Below are 17,653 nucleotides of genomic sequence, written 5' to 3'. Positions count from 1 at the left end.
TTTGGTCAACTGTTAGGTTTGTTCAAATTTCTCATTAGAAGAAACAATAGCAAGATATAAAATCTCTCATTACCTTAGGCTTCCCATGTTTTGGGGTTATTCAAAAACAACTTAACTTTTTGAACCTAGAACTCTGTTAGATTCATTAGTTTGATCATGAAATATCGCTGCAGCAGAAATGTAGCATGCATTCAACTGAAAGAGTGGCTTAATAGGCCAAGTCGTATATCAAATGGAGAGAATATCATATTTGGGCTTCTGTAACGAGACACAGGTGTGTTCTCTTTAAAAAACTGTCTTTTGGCCCAGATCATCTGACATTCGAGAGAAAAAAATATATATACAGTGCATTCAGAAAGTATTCAGACCCCTTGACTTTTTCCACATTTTGTTATGTTACAGCCTTATTCTAAAAAATAAATAAAAAATCCTTGTCAATCTACACACAACACCCACTTAGTTAACTCTACTCTTAAATACCCCAGCAATGGACTTTTTTATTGTTGTGAAATCTAATATTTTCCTAATACTCTGCTATATGGATGTCGCATGGATCTGTTTTGTATATTTTATATTGACCTGTGTTAGTAGTTAGCCTCATAGTTATTGCATTACAAGTGATTGCATTAAAACACCAAATTGAACACAAATTCAAAACAAATTGAAAAGCATTCACAAAAAGTATACACCATTACACTTGTATTTCCAAAATGTCTGTCTATCCACCAGACCCGTTGTGTATTCCTCTGCTTGGCTGCTTGCATTGCCATGCGGGATGTTGAAATGGATCCGGACTGGAATAGCTGTTATTTTATGAGGTGACAGAGCCTGCTGACCTTCTCCTCCAGCCATGGCCTCCAGGGCTAAAGGGCGTGTGTGTCATGGAGTCAAAGATGACCTAGTGGAGTTCAGTTCACTGGGCTGTATCCAAGTCCACATTCGGGTTACATGTGAATTACTACCCACACTTATAAGCCACACAGATGTTACTCTAGTCTACAGCAGGTGGCAGACTTTCACACAGACGACAGGAGAAGAAATTAAGGAATGTAATTGTAGGGAAATCAGTCAGCGCTATTGCCACGTCTTTAAAAAACATTTTTTTTACACTACTCTCAATAATGCCTGCTTCTGTTGGACATGCAATGGCAAGAAGTGGTTTCCCTCCCTTGTTCTTTTCTTCTTCATAATCACTTGGCAGTGAATATTTATCTAGCAGCAGTCAAGCAGAACCCATTAGCTTTCTGTAGCGACGCCAAGAGAGCCAAACCTTGCCTTCAGCGCCTGACCAGGTGCCTACTTGGCACAGTGACCTGGATCATGACATGCAGGGGGAGAGTGGACAATCCACTGTTTTTGAGTTAGACCGGTGTTCAAATGCTATTTGAGTCTTTCAAATACTTGTTTGATCTAGCCCACCTGGAGTGCCATGTGGATGGGTTTTGCTGTTTTGCAAGCTCAATAAAGCACAGAGTATTTGAACCCAGGTCTGGAGTCCAGTGGAGGACAGAAATTCTAGTAAGTTTGTTATCTAATTGGATTAGCCTATTGGATCATTGGATTGTAAAAGGTCAAACTGAACTGTAGGTAGGTGGGTTAGATGGCTTGCGGTAGATAAGTATTTTCTGTAAAGTTTGTTCTGTTTTTCTTTGCTCTCTTGGAGAGGAAACCAATTCTGACTTAATTGTACAAGAGTGTTTTCTGAAAGGGTTATGTCCCCCCCCCTCATTTGAGTTGAAGTTCATACCAAACTGAATTGTAGGTAGATGGGTAGGTTTAATAGCTAGCGGTAGATAGTAGTTGGGTATTTTTGAACGGTCTATTCTACTCCCTTTCCTTATTGAAGGTTGTTAACTTCTTGCGACTCCAAACCCGTATCCGGGAGCGTAATCATAGTCTCAAGCGCATTACCATAATGCAACGTTTCCTATTCATGAAAATCGCAAATGAAACGAAATAAATATATTCGAACACAAGCGTAGCCTTTTGTTAACACTGTCATCTCAGATTTTCAAAATATGCTTTTCAACCAAAGCTACACAAGCATTTGTGTACGAGTATTGATAGCCTAGCATAGCATTAAGCCTAGCATTCAGCAGGCAACATTTTCACAAAAACAAGAAAAGCATTCAAATAAAATCATTTACCTTTGAAGAACTTCGGATGATTTCAATGACGAGACTCTGTTAGATAGCAAATGTTCATTTTTTCCAAAAATATTATTTGTGTTGGCGAAATAGCTCCGTTTTGTTCATCACGTTTGGCTAAGAAAAAGACCGGAAAATGCAGTCACTACAACGCCGAACGTTTTTCCAAATTAGCTCCATAATATTGACAGAAACATGGCAAACGTTGTTTAGAATCAATCCTCAAGGTGTTTTTCACATATCTATTCGATAATATATCAGTCGTGACAGTTGGTTTCTCATCAGAAGCGAACGGAAAAATACTGCAGCTGGAGATTACGCAATAATTGCAACGGAGGACACCAAGCGACCACCTGGTAGATGTAGTCTCTTATGGTCAATCTTCCAATGATATGTCTACAAATACGTCACAATGCTGTCGACACCTTGGGGAAGCGACAGAAAGCCTAAGCTCATTCACAGCCATATAAGGAGTCATTGGCATGAGGCGGTTTCAAAAAATGCGGCACTTCCTGATTGGATTTTTATCTGGGTTTCGCCTGTAACATCAGTTCTGTGGCATTCACAGACAATATCTTTGCAGTTTTGGAAACGTCAGAGTGTTTTCTTTCCAAAGCTGTCAATTATATGCATAGTCGAGCATCTTTTCGTGACAAAATATCTTGTTTAAAACGGGAACGTTTTTCATCCAAAAATTAAAATAGCGCCCCCTATATCCAAGAACTTAACCTCTCTAGGGTATGTGGGCTAGTGTCCCACCTGGCCAACATCCAGTGAGAATGCAGAGCGCCAAATTCAAATACAGAAATACTCATTAGAAAAATTCTGAAAAGATACAACTATTTTACATAGGTTTAAAGATGAACTTCTTGTGAATCCAACCACTGTGTCAGACTTAAAAAAAAAAAAATACTTTACGGCGAAAGCATACCATACAATTATTTGAGAACATAGCCCAGCAGACAAATCATTACAAACAGTAACCAGCCAAGTAGAAGAGTTACACAAGTCAAAAATAGAGAGAAAAGTAATCACTTACCTTTGATGATCTTCATATGATTGCACTCAGAAGACATTGTTCGATAAAGTCTCGCTTTATATCCGAAAACCTCCCCTTTGTTTGATACTTTTCTTCAGTAATACACAGGCTCCAACGCAGTCACAACAGGCAGACAAAAAATCCAAATTGTATCTATAAAGTTCATAGAAACATGTCAAACAATGTTTATATTCCATCCTCAGGTTGTTTTTAGCCAAAATAATCGATAATATTTCAACCGGACAATAACGTCGTCAATATAAAAGGTAAACAAGAAAGGCACACTCTCTGTCTCGCACATGAAAAAGCTCTGTGACACGGCAGGGTCCACTCATTCAGACTACTCTTACTCCCTAATTTTTCAGAATACAAGCCTGAAACAATTTCTAGACTGTTGACATTTAGTGGAAGGCATAGGAACTGCAATTTGAGTCCTAAGTCAATGGATACTGTAATGGCATTGAATAGAAAATGGAAAAAAAATGAAAAAAATCCAGCTTCCTGAATGGATTTTTCTCAGGTTTTCGCCTGCCAAATCAATTCTGTTATACTCAGACATTATTTTAACAGTTTTGGAAACTTTAGAATGTTTTCTATCCAAATCTACTAATTATATGCATATCCTATCTTCTGGGCCTGAGTAGAAGGCAATTTAATTTGGGCATGCTTTTCATCCAAAATTCCAAATGCTGTCCCCTACCCTAGAGAAGTTAACAGTGTGTGTGTGTGTGTGTGTGTGTTTCAAAGATCTCTCTGATGCCCCATTTAAACTCCAGGTTAGGAAAAGGAAAAGATGATCTTGAGGTTGTCATTTCCTTACTCAAACAGCACTAGGGAACCAGTGAAAAGAAGGCGAGAGAGGGGAGAAATTAAAACTCAGACCAGGTCAGGGGGGGGAAAACACAGTCTAAAAAACTGGCAAACAGGGCTCCATTGAGATTTGGAGAACATCAATGGTGTGGAAGCAGCACTGGAAGCACTTGAGCAGAATGGGGAGAGAAGACAGGAATGCCATCATGGTGCCCAGATGGCCTCCAAAATAAACACACGTGATCCCTGACCCCACCAGGACTGCTCTAGTGTGGAGGAATAACTGTGGTACAGAAACCTTTTTAAAGAGTTTCACAAGTGGTATTACCTGAACGTCTCCAAAAGGAACACAGATTTTTGTTGTTGCTAAATGTTTTCTGTTTTGTTGCTGAACACGACCCATGTCTACTTGGCCAAATGGTGTGTCTGATCTGTCTGTAGACCGAGCCCACCACTAATGTCTGTTTTCATGCATTCAAATTCATCCTTGTCCCTCTTCATGCTTTTTAAATAATCTACTTATCTTCTCTGCCTTTCTCCCTGTTTCTACTATTTCTCTCTTGTTCTCGTTCACTCTGGCTCGCTCTCCTTTTATCTTCTCTGCCTCATTCCCCCTCTGCCTCACCACTGAGTTTTGAAATTCCTTGGCCCCATCCGGTACCAGCATGGGATGTTTGGCTTGGCATAGCCAGACTTGTTCCAGAACAGTTATTTCGTGGAACAGGCAGAGGAGGGAGGTAGTCTGTGGTGTTCTGCGCCAGCAATGATAATAAAGAATGTTGCTCTATTCTCAATCACTCTGTGGGACTTGTCTTCAGACCTGTATCTGACCCAGGGGTTCTGCTATCTAGTATCTACTGCTTTTAGTGAATACATTCTAAACTATTACTGGTAAATATGCATGTAATGTATGCTTATGTGTTATGAACGTTCACTATGTGGATATACTTTACCAGTCAAGTTTGGACACACCTACTCATTCTAGGATTTTTTTTAAGTTTGACTATTTTCTACATTGTAGAATAATATTGAAGACATCAAAACTATTAAAAAACACATTGAATCATGTATTAACCAAAAAATTGCCTTATTAAATGTGTGCCTTATTAAAAGTTCATTTTTGGAATTTCTTTCCTTAATGCATGTGAGCCATTCAGTTGTGTTGTGACAAGGTATGGTTGGTATACAGACAAGGTATGGTTGGTATACAGACAATATAAACCTATTTGGTACAATACCAAGTTCTTATTATGACAAGAACAGCTCAAAAAAGCAAAGAGAAATTATAGTCCATTACTTAAGGCATGAAGGTCAGCCAATCCGGAAAATGTCAAGAACTTTGAACAAATCTTCAAGATCAGTCGCAAAAACCATCAAACGCTATGATGGAACTGGCTCTCATGAGGACCACCACAGGAAAGGAAGACCCAGCGTTACTTCTGCTGCAGAGGATAAGTTCATTAGAGTTACCAGCCTCAGAAATCGGCAAGTAACTGCACCTCAGATTGCAGCTCACAGAGTTCAGGTAACAAACACATCAACTGTTCAGAGGAGACTGGCTGAATCAGGCCTTCATGGTCAAATTGCTGCAAAGAAAACACTACTAAAAAACACCAGTAAGAAGAAGAAAATACTTGCTTGGGCCAAGAAACACTAGCAATGGACATTAGACAGGTGGAAATCTGTCCTTTGGCCTGATTAGTCCAAATGTGAGGTGTTTGCGTTCAACTGCTGTGTCTTTGTGAGATGCAAAGTAGGTGAACGGATGCTCTTCGCATGTGTGGTTCCCACCATGAAGCATGGAGGTGGTGTGGGGGTGCTTTGCTGGCGACACTCAGTGATTTATTCAGAATTCAAGGCACGCTTAACCAGCATGGCTACCACAGCATTCTGCAGAAAAATCATCCCATGTGGTGTGCGCTTCATCCAACTATCATTTGTTTTTCAACAAGACAATGACCCAACACACCTCCAGGCTGTGTAAAGGCTATTTGACCAAGAAGAGTGATGAAATGCTGCATCAGTTGACCTCAACCCAATTGAGATGATTTGGGATGAGTTGGACCGCAGAGTGAAGGAAAAGCAATCAACAAGTGCTCTGCTTAAATTGGAACTCCTTCAAGACTGTTGGAAAAGCATTCCAGGTGAAGCTGCTTGAGAGAATGCAACGAGTGTACAAAGCTGTCATCAAGGCAAAGGGTTGCTACTTTGAAGAATCAAAAATATTACATTTTTTATTAAACACTTTTTTGTTTACTACATGATTCCATATCTGTTATTTTGTAGTTTTGATGTCTTCACTATAATTCTACAATGTACAAAATTGTAAAAAATAAAGAAAACCCTTTGAACGAGTAGGTGAATGAGTAACTTTTGACTGATCCTGTATATAAATGTGTACTTTAGTATTTTTATACAAAATGCAACATTAAGATCCTTTTCATCATTGGTGCATCCGCCAAAAGCTTTATATTGATTGGTGGCTGCAAAAGTAAATCTTGGTTTGTACAGTATCTGCATTCTTGCTGTAAGCTAATGTGATTATTAATTGTCATGGGCAATCATAATGACTTGAATGATTGCGTATATGAACTCTGATTTTTCTAAGATGGGTTGGGGTGGTTGTGGGTTCAGGACACCCTATCACTCACCCCATCTTTCACTGTAATTCTCTTCATTTAGTTGTCATGTGAGGCCTTTGATTTTCTACACCAGCTGAATCCAGGGGGAACAATCGCATGTATTGTACTTATGGTGTGTGTGTGTGGCATGATCCTGTGGACACCCCCTCCATGTGAAGATCATCAAAGGAAGCCATAGTTATCTTATTGACACTGGGTGCATGACCAGGCTGTTAAACTCCACTCCTGATTCCCTTTCTTTTCTTATTTGGTTAGCTTTGAGGATATTGGACTGCCTGGTAAATGGGAGAATAACCCTAGGGCAGTTAGGCTAGCTCGTCACATTATGACATAGTACTGTTGTTCAGTTTGTGGGACAGTCTGTCTGTTCTCTCTTTAGTCTGAATAATTAAGCAGCAGACCACTCAGTGAACTTTTAGCAGGCTTCTGAATATGTAAGGGGTCAGACATTGAGTTTGGGTGATTGCTGCAACAGTAAAGAGATGTAACTGCTGTTTGATTTGTGGCTTCGCTTGGCTGGAGAGTGCATTAATAGGCCATGAAATGGTATATCATATCTGAAATAAACCGTAGGTCGCTCTAAGATTCATGGTGTGATTTGTAGGTCCGTCAGTTTATTGCTTTGTGAATGGTAATGAAGATATTGAGAACAAATGCTTGAATCCAATTCAAGTCTTTAATTTACATCCCAACGGAAGGATTGTGCTCAGCTGAAACACTATGCCAGACACTGGTCAACATGGCAACATATGGATTCTAGATAATACTGAAGATACTGTGTATGCATTGGTACATCTGATCTTCTTAGTTGTCTGTGAGACGTGCAAAGCGGCCCATACCTTCCCGAGAAGTTAACTAGTCACACAGGCAATGTGTAGGAGAAAGGTGTTTTAGCCATGTTACAGAAATACACATGTATTGAAACATAATCAGTTCCCATCATTTGGTATTTTTTACGGTGTCACTTGTTTTTCATCCTGAATCCTTTTCTTTCCTAAAGGGTGTTGTTCTAGCGCACCACTATTATGTTGCCTTAAAAGGAAAGTGGGTCATGGCGAGCTGTTTTAGCTGTGTGCCTCATTAACCCCACTCACTCGGTCACTAAATAGGAATTCAAACATGGCCAGACTTTTAAAACTAGACATTAATGAGCAGTGGGCTGCCTTTTTGTAAACGTTCTGGCCCAGATTGAACTGCGTCATCATGATGAACTTGAATAGACTAGAGTGCTCTCTGTCTGGCATCATGAGAGATTAGAGAATCTCCCTATTTGATGACTCTGGTGAAGAGTTGCCATGTATACATTTTAAAAATAGTAATTTAAAAAATGTATCCTTGTTTTTTTTCTAGCAAATAACACGATCCTCACAAGAAGAAAAGTCAGACGATAAACCTGAAGAGGACAAGTTGGAGAAGTCAGAGAAAAAAGAGGACGAGCAGAATAAGGAAGAGGAAGAGAAAGATGAAAAGGAGGACTCCAGGTGAGTTTTGAATAGTTCTGTGTGCGTATACACTTTTGCATGGGTTTCCCACAGGTACAGCTTTTAGTCCTGGCTATAGTCAGCCTCTGGCCCGATCCACCTCTGAGAATCTGTACCTCCCAGTAAATGTTTACCTTCAGTTGAGGTGACAGGAATTCTGGAGCCCTCATAGATGTGTTGTAAATCAGGCCATAGAGTGGGAGAGAACCACTGCCCTTCTCTGGGGTGATGGCCAGGCTGACCTCACCACCCGACTGCTTTCAATGTTCCATCGATTACTCCTGTCCTCTCTCCTTCGGATGTTCTACTCCAGTTAATTTTGAGATCAAGGGTTTAGAAGAATTGAGGAAAAGCTAAATGAAAAAGAGCTACTGGCTCTGAAGAGGAGAGCCCGGCAGACATCTTGACCCCAGGACGCCAGATAACTCCCTGCCTTTTTACCCAGCTGGATCAGTGGGCAGCAGTTAGTCATGACTCGTGTCCTAACCAACCATCAAATGAGAAATGCAAGTGCCTATAAATTCCACAATGGACATTTTCATAAACTGTACAAGCCTATTTGCATAGCTAAATGCTTAGGAAAATCTAAATAATAGTCCAATCTAAATAATAATAATAATTACAACAAAAAAAACATTTTATTTTTTTACAGGCACTTGCATTTCTCATTTGATGGTTGGTTAGGACACATGAGTCATGACTAACTGCTGCCCACTGATCCAGCTGGGTAAAAAGGCAGGGAGTTATCTGGCTAATGGATCAGAGTCCTGGGGTCAAGATGTCTGCCGGGCTCTTCTCTTAAGAGTCAGTAGCTCTTTTTAATTTCGCTTTTCCTCAATTCTTCTAATCCCTTCTCCATCTCAAAATTAATTGGAGTTGAATAAAGAGTTGAGTTGAATAAAATAAAACAATCCCTTCTCTTGTGTCCTCCAGGGACATCGGAAAAGACAAAGACAAGTGTGACGGCGGGGAGGACGAGGACGGTAAGGAGCAGAGCACGCCACGTGGCAGGAAGACCGCCAACAGCCAGGGCCGGCGCAAGGGAAGGATCACCACGCGCTCCATGGCCAATGAGGCTGCCTCTGTGGCGGCCGAGGAGCCACCGCCACCCGAGCCTCTCTTGCCCTCCGAGCCCCCTCATCCTTCCAAACCTGAGCCTACTATCCAGAAGGCTGTGAGAGAGCCCACCAAATCTGCACCGGGTGAGCCCCCCATGGACCCTAACAGAGGAGGTAAGCACCTCAGCTATTCGACGCTTTTAGTAGCCCACTACCATCCCCTGGAAGAAGAAAAAAAATGTTTACCAAGATGCATCTCAAAAAAATAGACTTTTATGCTTACTAAGGTGGTTTACTAGTTTTGTGGTTATGTTGTATTTGTGACAATGGGACTGAGTAGATAATAAGTCTCAACTCCTGTCAACACAAGGTATTGCTCCTCAGCTATGGAGGTTTGAACAAGTGTGTGGGAAGTGAACTGTGGCTTCATGATTATCTTATGTGAGTTTTTTTCCTGGAAAGGCCCTGAAATATAATAGCATTGTGAGGATGCTTTTATAGGTCCCAGCTATAGAAGAGGACGGCACAACTTGCCTAAATAAGTCCCAATGGTCATACAGCTGAGCTGAAACACCTCTTGCTTCAAGAAAAACACCACGTACTATATAATTAACCCCAGGTACCTTTACACACACGTGACAGGGTGGGCAGTTAACAACTGGAGTCAGTTCTATTCATTAGCTATATTTCTATCATGTCACCGCACTGAATAGGTCCCTGGTTCACCAGGTTCAGGTTGACTTTCTTTTTGATGTTTTGCTCCTCAACACAATGCCATAACAGACTGTCTCACTTCTGTAACCTAGCCAGGGGTTCAGTCTGTCTAGCCTATACCCTAGCCATCATAACAATGGCAATAGTGTGGTGTCTGGGGTGGACCTGTTGTCATGGCTCCTCACAGCTGTACCTCAGCCTAAACACTTCATTTGTCCTTGTGCTGCTCTGAGAGCTTCTTTTGATGTTTGTGTGCTGAACGTCAAGACTGTGCAGGCTCAGGTCTCTGACCAGAGCATTCAAGCAAACACAAAAGTGTTTTAGAAAGGTGAATTTAAGCTACATCCTTGTAAAGATTTGAATGGAATAATTGATTATCCATTTCAGAAAGGTGAATATCCATCCAAGGATGTAAAATCAAGTTGTATTATTTTAAGGAATTTCGTCTTTATGGCTAATTTCTGTATTGACCAAAACCTACATGTTGTGCTGTCCTTTTTTAATTCAGACTGGGAAATAAGGTGCAGTTTGTCAACCCCTTGTCCCCTCTTGGCTCTGGTGCATCAGGGATTTGCATAGGACCATTTTAAGTTCAATCTTCTGAAATGACTGACTGCTGAGCAGACTGCTTGTCTCCTCTCTTCTCCTCTGCTGATTCACAGCCTCCGTGCTGGTTTTGTGTGTGTTAGGCTTGGGCGGTATCCAGATAGTCATACCTTTTATCTTTTGCCATCCTGGGATATTCGGTAATACCATCACTGAACACAAAGGAGAATAGTAGAGAATTTTTATTTCAGCTTTTATTTCTTTCATCATATTCCCAGTGGGTAAGAAGTTTACATACACTCAATTAGTATTTGTACTCAATTAGTATTTGGTAGCACTGCCTTTAAATTGTTTAAGGGGCGTCAGGGTAGCCTAGTGGTTAGAGCGTTGGACTAGTAACCGGAAGGTTGTCAGCTCGGGGGTTTGAACTTGCAAGGTACAAATCTGTCGTTCTGCCCCTGAACAAGCAGTTAACCCACTGTTCCTAGGCCGTCATTGAAAATAAGAATTTGTTCTTAACTGACTTGCCTAGTTAAATAAAGGTAAGAAAAATAAAAACTTGGGTCAAACGTTTTGGTTAGCCTTCCACAAGCTTCCCACAATAAGTTGGGTGAATTTTGGCCCATAACTCCTGACAGAGCTGATGTAACTGCGTCAGGTTTGTAGGCCTCCTTGCTCGCACACGCCTTTTCAGTTCTGCCCACACATTTTCTATAGGTTTGAGGTTAGGAATTTGTGATGGCCCTATCTTGACTTTGTTGTCCTTAAGCCATTTTGCCACAACTTTGTATGTATGCTTGGGGTTATTGTCCACTTGGAAGACCCATTTGCGACCAAGTTTTAACTTCCTGACTGATGTTTTGATGATGCTTAAATATATCCACATAATTGTCTTCCCTCATGATGCCATCTGTTTTGTGAAGTGCACAAGTCCCTCCTGCAGCAAAGCACCCCCACCACATGATGCTGCCACCCATGTGCTTCACGGTTGGGATGGTGTTCTTCAGCTTGCAAGCCTCCCCCTTTTCCTCCAAACATAACGATGGTCATTATGGCCAAACGGTTCTATTTTTGTCTCATCAGACCAGAGGACATTTCTCCCAGAAATATGATATTTGTCCCCATGTGCAGTTGCAAACTGTAGTCTGTCTTTTTTCTTGACATTCCCACCACCATGCTTGACTTGAAGCGGTGTTGGGTTTTCCGCAGACATAGCGGTGTTGATTGTGACCAAAAAGGTTCATTTTGGACTCATCGGTTCAGAGAATGGACTTCCAGAAACCTTCAGGTTTGTCCAGGTGGTCTCTGGCAAAGTTAAGATGGGCATTTTGGTTATTTCTTTGACAGCAGAGGCTTCTTCCTAGCAACCCTCCCATGAATTGCATTTCGGTTCAAATCTAATTTTATTTTTCACATGCGCCAAATACAACAGGTGTAGTAGACAAGCCCTTAACCAAAATTCAAAAGGCACTTGCACATGCGAGCAATCTTTTTTGCAGGTGCATGGTAACAGTTGAACAAGATGAAGGAAAAAGCCCTTAACCAACAAAGCAGTTAAGAAAATACCTTTAAAAATAAGTAAGATAAGAATATCAAATAATTAAAGAGCAGCAGTAAATAACAATAGCGGGGCTATATACAGGGGGTACCGGTACAGAGTCAATGAGCGGGGGCACCGGTGTCGAGGTAATTATGTACATGTAGGTGGAGTTATTAAAGTGGCTATGCACTTTAGGGGGGGGGGGGGGGGCGCAGCAATGTAAATAGTCTGGGTAGCCATTTGATTAGCTGTTCAGGAGTCTTATGGCTTGGGGGTAGAAGCTGTTTAGAAGCCTCTTGGACCTAGACTCGGCGCTCCGGTAACACTTGCCTTGCGGTAGCAGAGAGAACACTCTATGACTAGGGTGGCTAGAGTCTGACAATTTTTAGGGCCTTCCTCTGACACCGTCTGGTATAGAGGTCCTGGATGGCAGGAAGCTTGGCCCCAGTGATGTACTGGGCCGTGCGCACTACCCTCTGTAGTGCCTTGTGTTCGGAGTCCGAGCAGTTGCCATACCAGACAGTGATGCAACCCGTCAGGATGCTCTCGATGGTGCAGCTGTATAACCTTTTGAGGATCTAAGGACCCATGCCAAATGTTTTCAGTCTCCTGAGGGGGAATAGTTTATGTCGTGTCCTCTTCACGACTGTCTTGGTGTGCTTGGACCATGTTAGTTTGTTGGTGAATTGGACGCCAAGGAACTTGAAGCTCTGCTCCACTCCAGCCCCGTCGATGAGAATGAGGGCGTACTCGGTCCTTCTTTTCCTGTAGTCCACAATCATCTCCTTTTGACTTGATCACGTTGAGGACGAGGTTGTTGACCTTGCACCACTGTTGACGTTGAGACTGGTGTTTTGCGGGTACTATTTAATGACGCCCCCCCAGTTGAGGACTTGTGAGGCTTCTGTTTCTCAAACTAGACACTCTAATGTACTTGTCCTCTTTCTCAGTTGTGCACGGGGGCCTCCCACTCTTTATATTCTGGTTAGAGCCAGTTTGCGCTGTTCTGTGAAGGGAGTAGTACGAGATCTTCCGTTTTTTTTGCATTTTCTCGCATGGACTATCCTTTATTTCCCAGAACAAGAATAGACTGAGTTTCAGAAGGTCTTTGTTTCTGGACATTTTGAGCCTGTAATCGAACCCACAAATGCTGACGCTCCAGATACTCAACTACACTACAGAAGGACCGTTTTATTGCTTCTTTAATCAGAACAACAGTTTTCAGCTGTGCTAACATAATTGCAAAAGGGTTTTCTAAGGACCAATTATCCTTTTAAAATGGTAAACTTGGATTAGCTGCAGCAAGAGAGGCCTGCAAATCTCTAGATGTTATGTTTGGGTTTGCCTGATTTATTTATTTTCTTTTGGCTCTTGGGGATATTTTGGGAAGGTGTCCACTTCTAGGCCGAGTTGCTGTCATGTTATATGCTCTCCATTTGTAAATTATTTTATAGCCTTCCCCAGACTGATGTGCTCTCAGTACCCTCGTCCTGATGTCCTCTGAGATCTCCTATCCTCTCTGCACGGTGTGGTTTGTATTCACCTGGATGGGTAACACCAAACTGACCAGGTTTCTGATCTGTATTTATCAGAGTCCTGCCCAAACTCATTCCTAACGATCTCACCTTTGATTGGTTCATTTGGTACCAAATTACTTACCTACTTGATTTAACCAATGCAACTTGGGGTTCACTTATTTTGCACCTGCACTAATTCCTTTTAATTTTGTTTTTCTGCTACATGCATGATTTCCTCTACACCAGCATGTGGTATTGGTAAATATAAACCTGTATTATCAGATCACAAAGAATGGTTCTGATTAAATCAAGATTTCATGGTAAAAACAAATCTGTAATTGCTCAAGGGGTTCACATACTTTCAAGCAGCACTGTACTGTATACTGCCCAAGCCTAGTGTTTGTGTTTTAAAACCCAGTTTGATCTCATTCAGAGTCTCACCAGTCCTATGGGCCGGGTCAAAAGCAGTCCATTGTATAGGGTCAGTCCAACATGGCCCCATATCTCTTCAAAGAGCCAGCCGAGATTAATGACCTGCCCACCTCCCTGGATCTTGAAAGCCATGATGGGGTCATGAGGGAATGGCAGTAAGATTAGGCGAACATGTTGAACGGGACAGGAGCAGTGATTCAGTAAACATTTGAGTAGATTTAAGTCTGTGTGGCCCTAGACCGTTCGCTAGGAGCTGTCTAAACCGTAAGAATGTATCTCCTCAGTAAAAATGTTTTGTGTAAATGTCGGGTTCGTACTGCAGCTATATTGGTCCAAATGTTTACACAATCTCTATGGGTCCAGTGGAATAGGCTGGGCCAGGGTTCACTCTCTCTCAGCCCCAGCCTCCATCAGCACGTGTGTGTGTGTGTGTGGTTAATGGTTGTTGCATTGTAGCAGCGATATGAGTGGTAAATCTGTTGGCTGTTCTCTCTGTCTATTTTGTCTCTGTCCAAGGCCGTTTCCCAAAGAGGGGGATGTTGGGAGGCCTGTCTCTACTCCGCTGTTTAGAGCCAGATCAGGTGACACGGACCCTCCCCTTGGGGGGGAGAGGGAGGAGGGGGATGGGAGGGAGAGAGCGAAGGGAAATAGGAGTGAGCACGAGAGAAAGGGAGTGTAAGAAAGAGCGTGAGGGGTAGGTCTCGGCAGCGAGCCACAGAATGTAAACTGATTATTAGATTAGCAGCCATGAGAAGCAAGACGGCTGAGAAGCGGAACGAGCTTGGTACTGTACTTTCTCTCTCTGTGGGCTGATTATGAAGGTTTCTGTTCTCCCTCTGTGACTTAAGCAGGAGGAGCTGCTGCTGCGAACGGCGAAACCGGAGAGACTTCTCGCTGGACCGAGGAGGAGATGGAGGTTGCCAAAAAAGGTAGTGTTTTTGTTTTATTTCTCTATCTACTGTTTCTCTCACCCCTCTCTCTTTCTAGTTTGATCTCTCTACTCGAAATTTGTATTTATAATTGATCCCCATTACTTTCTGCCAAGGCAGCAGCTACTCTTCCTGGGGTCCAGCAAAATTAAGGCAGTTATACAATTTTAAAAACATTACAATATATTCGCAACACATTAAGTGTGTGCCCTCAGGCCACTACTCTACTACCACATATCTACGACACAAAATCCATGTGTACGTGTGTGTATGTTATCTTATGCATGTGTTTGTGCTTGTCTCTTCACAGTCCCCGCTGTTCCATAAGGTGTATTTTTATCTGTTTAAAACTGATTCTACTGCTTGCATTAGTTACTTGATGTGGAATAGAGTTCCAAGTATTTCTGTCTCTATGTAGTACTGTGCACCTCCCATAGTCTGTTCTGGACATGGGGCTTGTGAAGAGACCTCTGGTGGAATGTCTTGTGGGGTATGCATGGGTGTCCGAGCTGTGTGCCAGTAGTTCAAACAGACAGCTCAGTGCATTCAACATGTCAATACCTCTCACAAATACAAGTTTGCTCCCACATAAACGATCACTCTGACACTCGCCTGGCTGGGTGCATAACTGGTGGAGGCTTTTAGGGCGAAGCAAGACTGAGTGGTTTGAGCGAGGATACTTTTTCTGGTAGCTAACTGCAGTGGCTCTGTTCTGCGTGCCGATCAAAACTGATCTATTAGGCCAAAGTATGAAGTAACAGCGTGACAGTTTGAGTTTCCTCTAAAGATCATATCTATTAATCACAAAAACAATTTGCCAGGCCTCTGGATCTTATAGGACTTTACCCCAAAACATTTTTCTCTCCAAAACCACTCCTTTTGAGAGGTGAGTCTTTCATTTCATGCAGTTACTGACAGTGGACACAACAGCGTTTCTGCCTTTGCCAGTTGCGTCACTCAGTCCATGGGAGATTGACCCCATCGACCCATAGTTACCTTCCAGCCAGGCCAGTACTCCTCCATCTTTGTCAGTGTAGACTCTGGTGGACAATGGGAGAAAAAGGGAGAGGGCGAGACATGTCGAGTTTCCATCCTTTATCCTGGTGTTTTACCTAAAAGGCTCAGACTTTTCTGTTTCCATCTACGTGTACCAGCACCCGTGTCTCACTGGGCCATGGCGCCGGTGGACCTGCTCCTCCTTGGGGCCAATGCCAGGCCACTGGTACTTTTCAGCTGTCATTTCCATAATAATGGCTAACTGTGAACTTTAGCACCTTCTCACAAAGTAACGGTCTTGATAATGCAGAGGTTGTTGATTCTGCTCGCCCAAAGTTTTTAGTGTCAGGAGAAACAATAACACTAGAGCTTACTTTAATAGAAAACACTGGCATTACTTTGGTGTGGGGTAAGTCTTAGGTGGAAGTGCAGCATGAGAGTGCCAATGGGGCTAAGCACATTGGACAGGAGAGTAAATAGAAGGATTAATGGGGATTAATTAAGGCTGTCTTGGGTGGGTTTGCGGATTTGGAAATGATTTGGTCATGCCTCCCCCAACCCATGTACATTTTCCCGTACATAGATTTCAGTCGACAAACCTAGCCTATATATCCCAGGGAGTTACTACCTCTGCTGTGTATTTCTGTATTTTCTGTATTGCAGAATGCTGATGCCAGATACAGTATTCTGTTTTGCCATTGGTATCATTTGGTTGGTCATACATTCACAGCCAAAAGTGAATCACTGTAATCATACAGTGACTAGGGCTGTTAATTTAGAGTAGTCTGGTTGAATTAACAGGGTCTAGCAGAGATGCCACTGATACCCAAGGACTTAAATCTGAAGCTCTTCCAGACCAGACAGTACAGAGGGGGAGTTTTTAAAAGCTGACATGTTTGAAAGGAGCACTTTCATTCATTGGGCTGCCTAACAATAGTGTACATTAGATGCTGGCACAGTGTTCTGTGTAGTTTCACAACAGCCTTTTTATGTTTTGCCCACTGCTGGATGGGTCAGAGAGTGCCCCCCCCCCTGTCTTTTTTCTCACGTTCTCCCCTCTATCTTCATGTAAGCTGTATGTAACAGGGCTTGTACATGTGAGAAGGAGGATAGGTGGTAGTGCTGTACTAGTCGTAGGGATCAGTCCGTCTGAAAGCAGCATTAAGTCCTACACAATTTAATGCATATCAACAACAAAAACTTTTAGGAAAGACACTGATATGAATACTTATATTAATCTAAGAGATGGGTGAATATAGCATTCACAGTATTCACACATTTTCAAATCAACATGTATCACATGCTACGTAAACAACAGGTGTAGACTAACACTGACATGCTTACTTACGGGCCCTTCCCAGCAATGCAGAGAGGGGGGAAAAAAGACACAGTAGAAAGAATAGCAAAGAACATTGAAAAATAATAACTCAAGGAATAAACAGAAAAATAATAACACAAGGAATAATTGTAACTATGAGTAACGATAACTTTGCTATATACACGGCGTACCAAGTCGAAGTGCAGGGTTACGAGGTAGTTATGTACATGTACAGTGCATCCGGAAAGTATTCAGACCCTTTGACAATTTCCACATTTTGTTACGTTACTGCCATATTCTGAAATTGATTAAATAAAAACTATTTCCTCATCAATCTACACACAATACCCCATAATGACAACGCTAAAACAGGTTTTTAGACATTTTTGCAAATGTATTAATAATGAAAAACAGATACATAAGTATTCAGACCCTTTGCTATGAGACTCTAAATTGAGCTCAAGTGCATCCTGTTTCCATTGAT

At 42.0% G+C, this 17,653-nt stretch overlaps 1 protein-coding gene across 1 annotated transcript in view; it reads left to right on the top strand.

Moving 5' to 3' along the window:
- Window positions 1-17,653, top strand: part of LOC115135922 (nuclear receptor corepressor 1-like) — a 124,975-nt gene that overhangs the window by 71,298 nt on the left and 36,024 nt on the right. The window contains 3 exon segments of the mRNA XM_029671140.2: window positions 7,989-8,119; window positions 9,053-9,351; window positions 14,775-14,855. Coding sequence (XP_029527000.2) covers window positions 7,989-8,119; window positions 9,053-9,351; window positions 14,775-14,855 — 511 coding nt within the window.

Source organism: Oncorhynchus nerka, linkage group LG10, assembly GCF_034236695.1.
Source record: "Oncorhynchus nerka isolate Pitt River linkage group LG10, Oner_Uvic_2.0, whole genome shotgun sequence".
NCBI classification, from domain to species: Eukaryota; Metazoa; Chordata; class Actinopteri; order Salmoniformes; family Salmonidae; genus Oncorhynchus; species Oncorhynchus nerka.
Note: the sequence above shows the minus strand (reverse complement) of the source record. Positions and strands in the feature narration are given on the sequence as shown.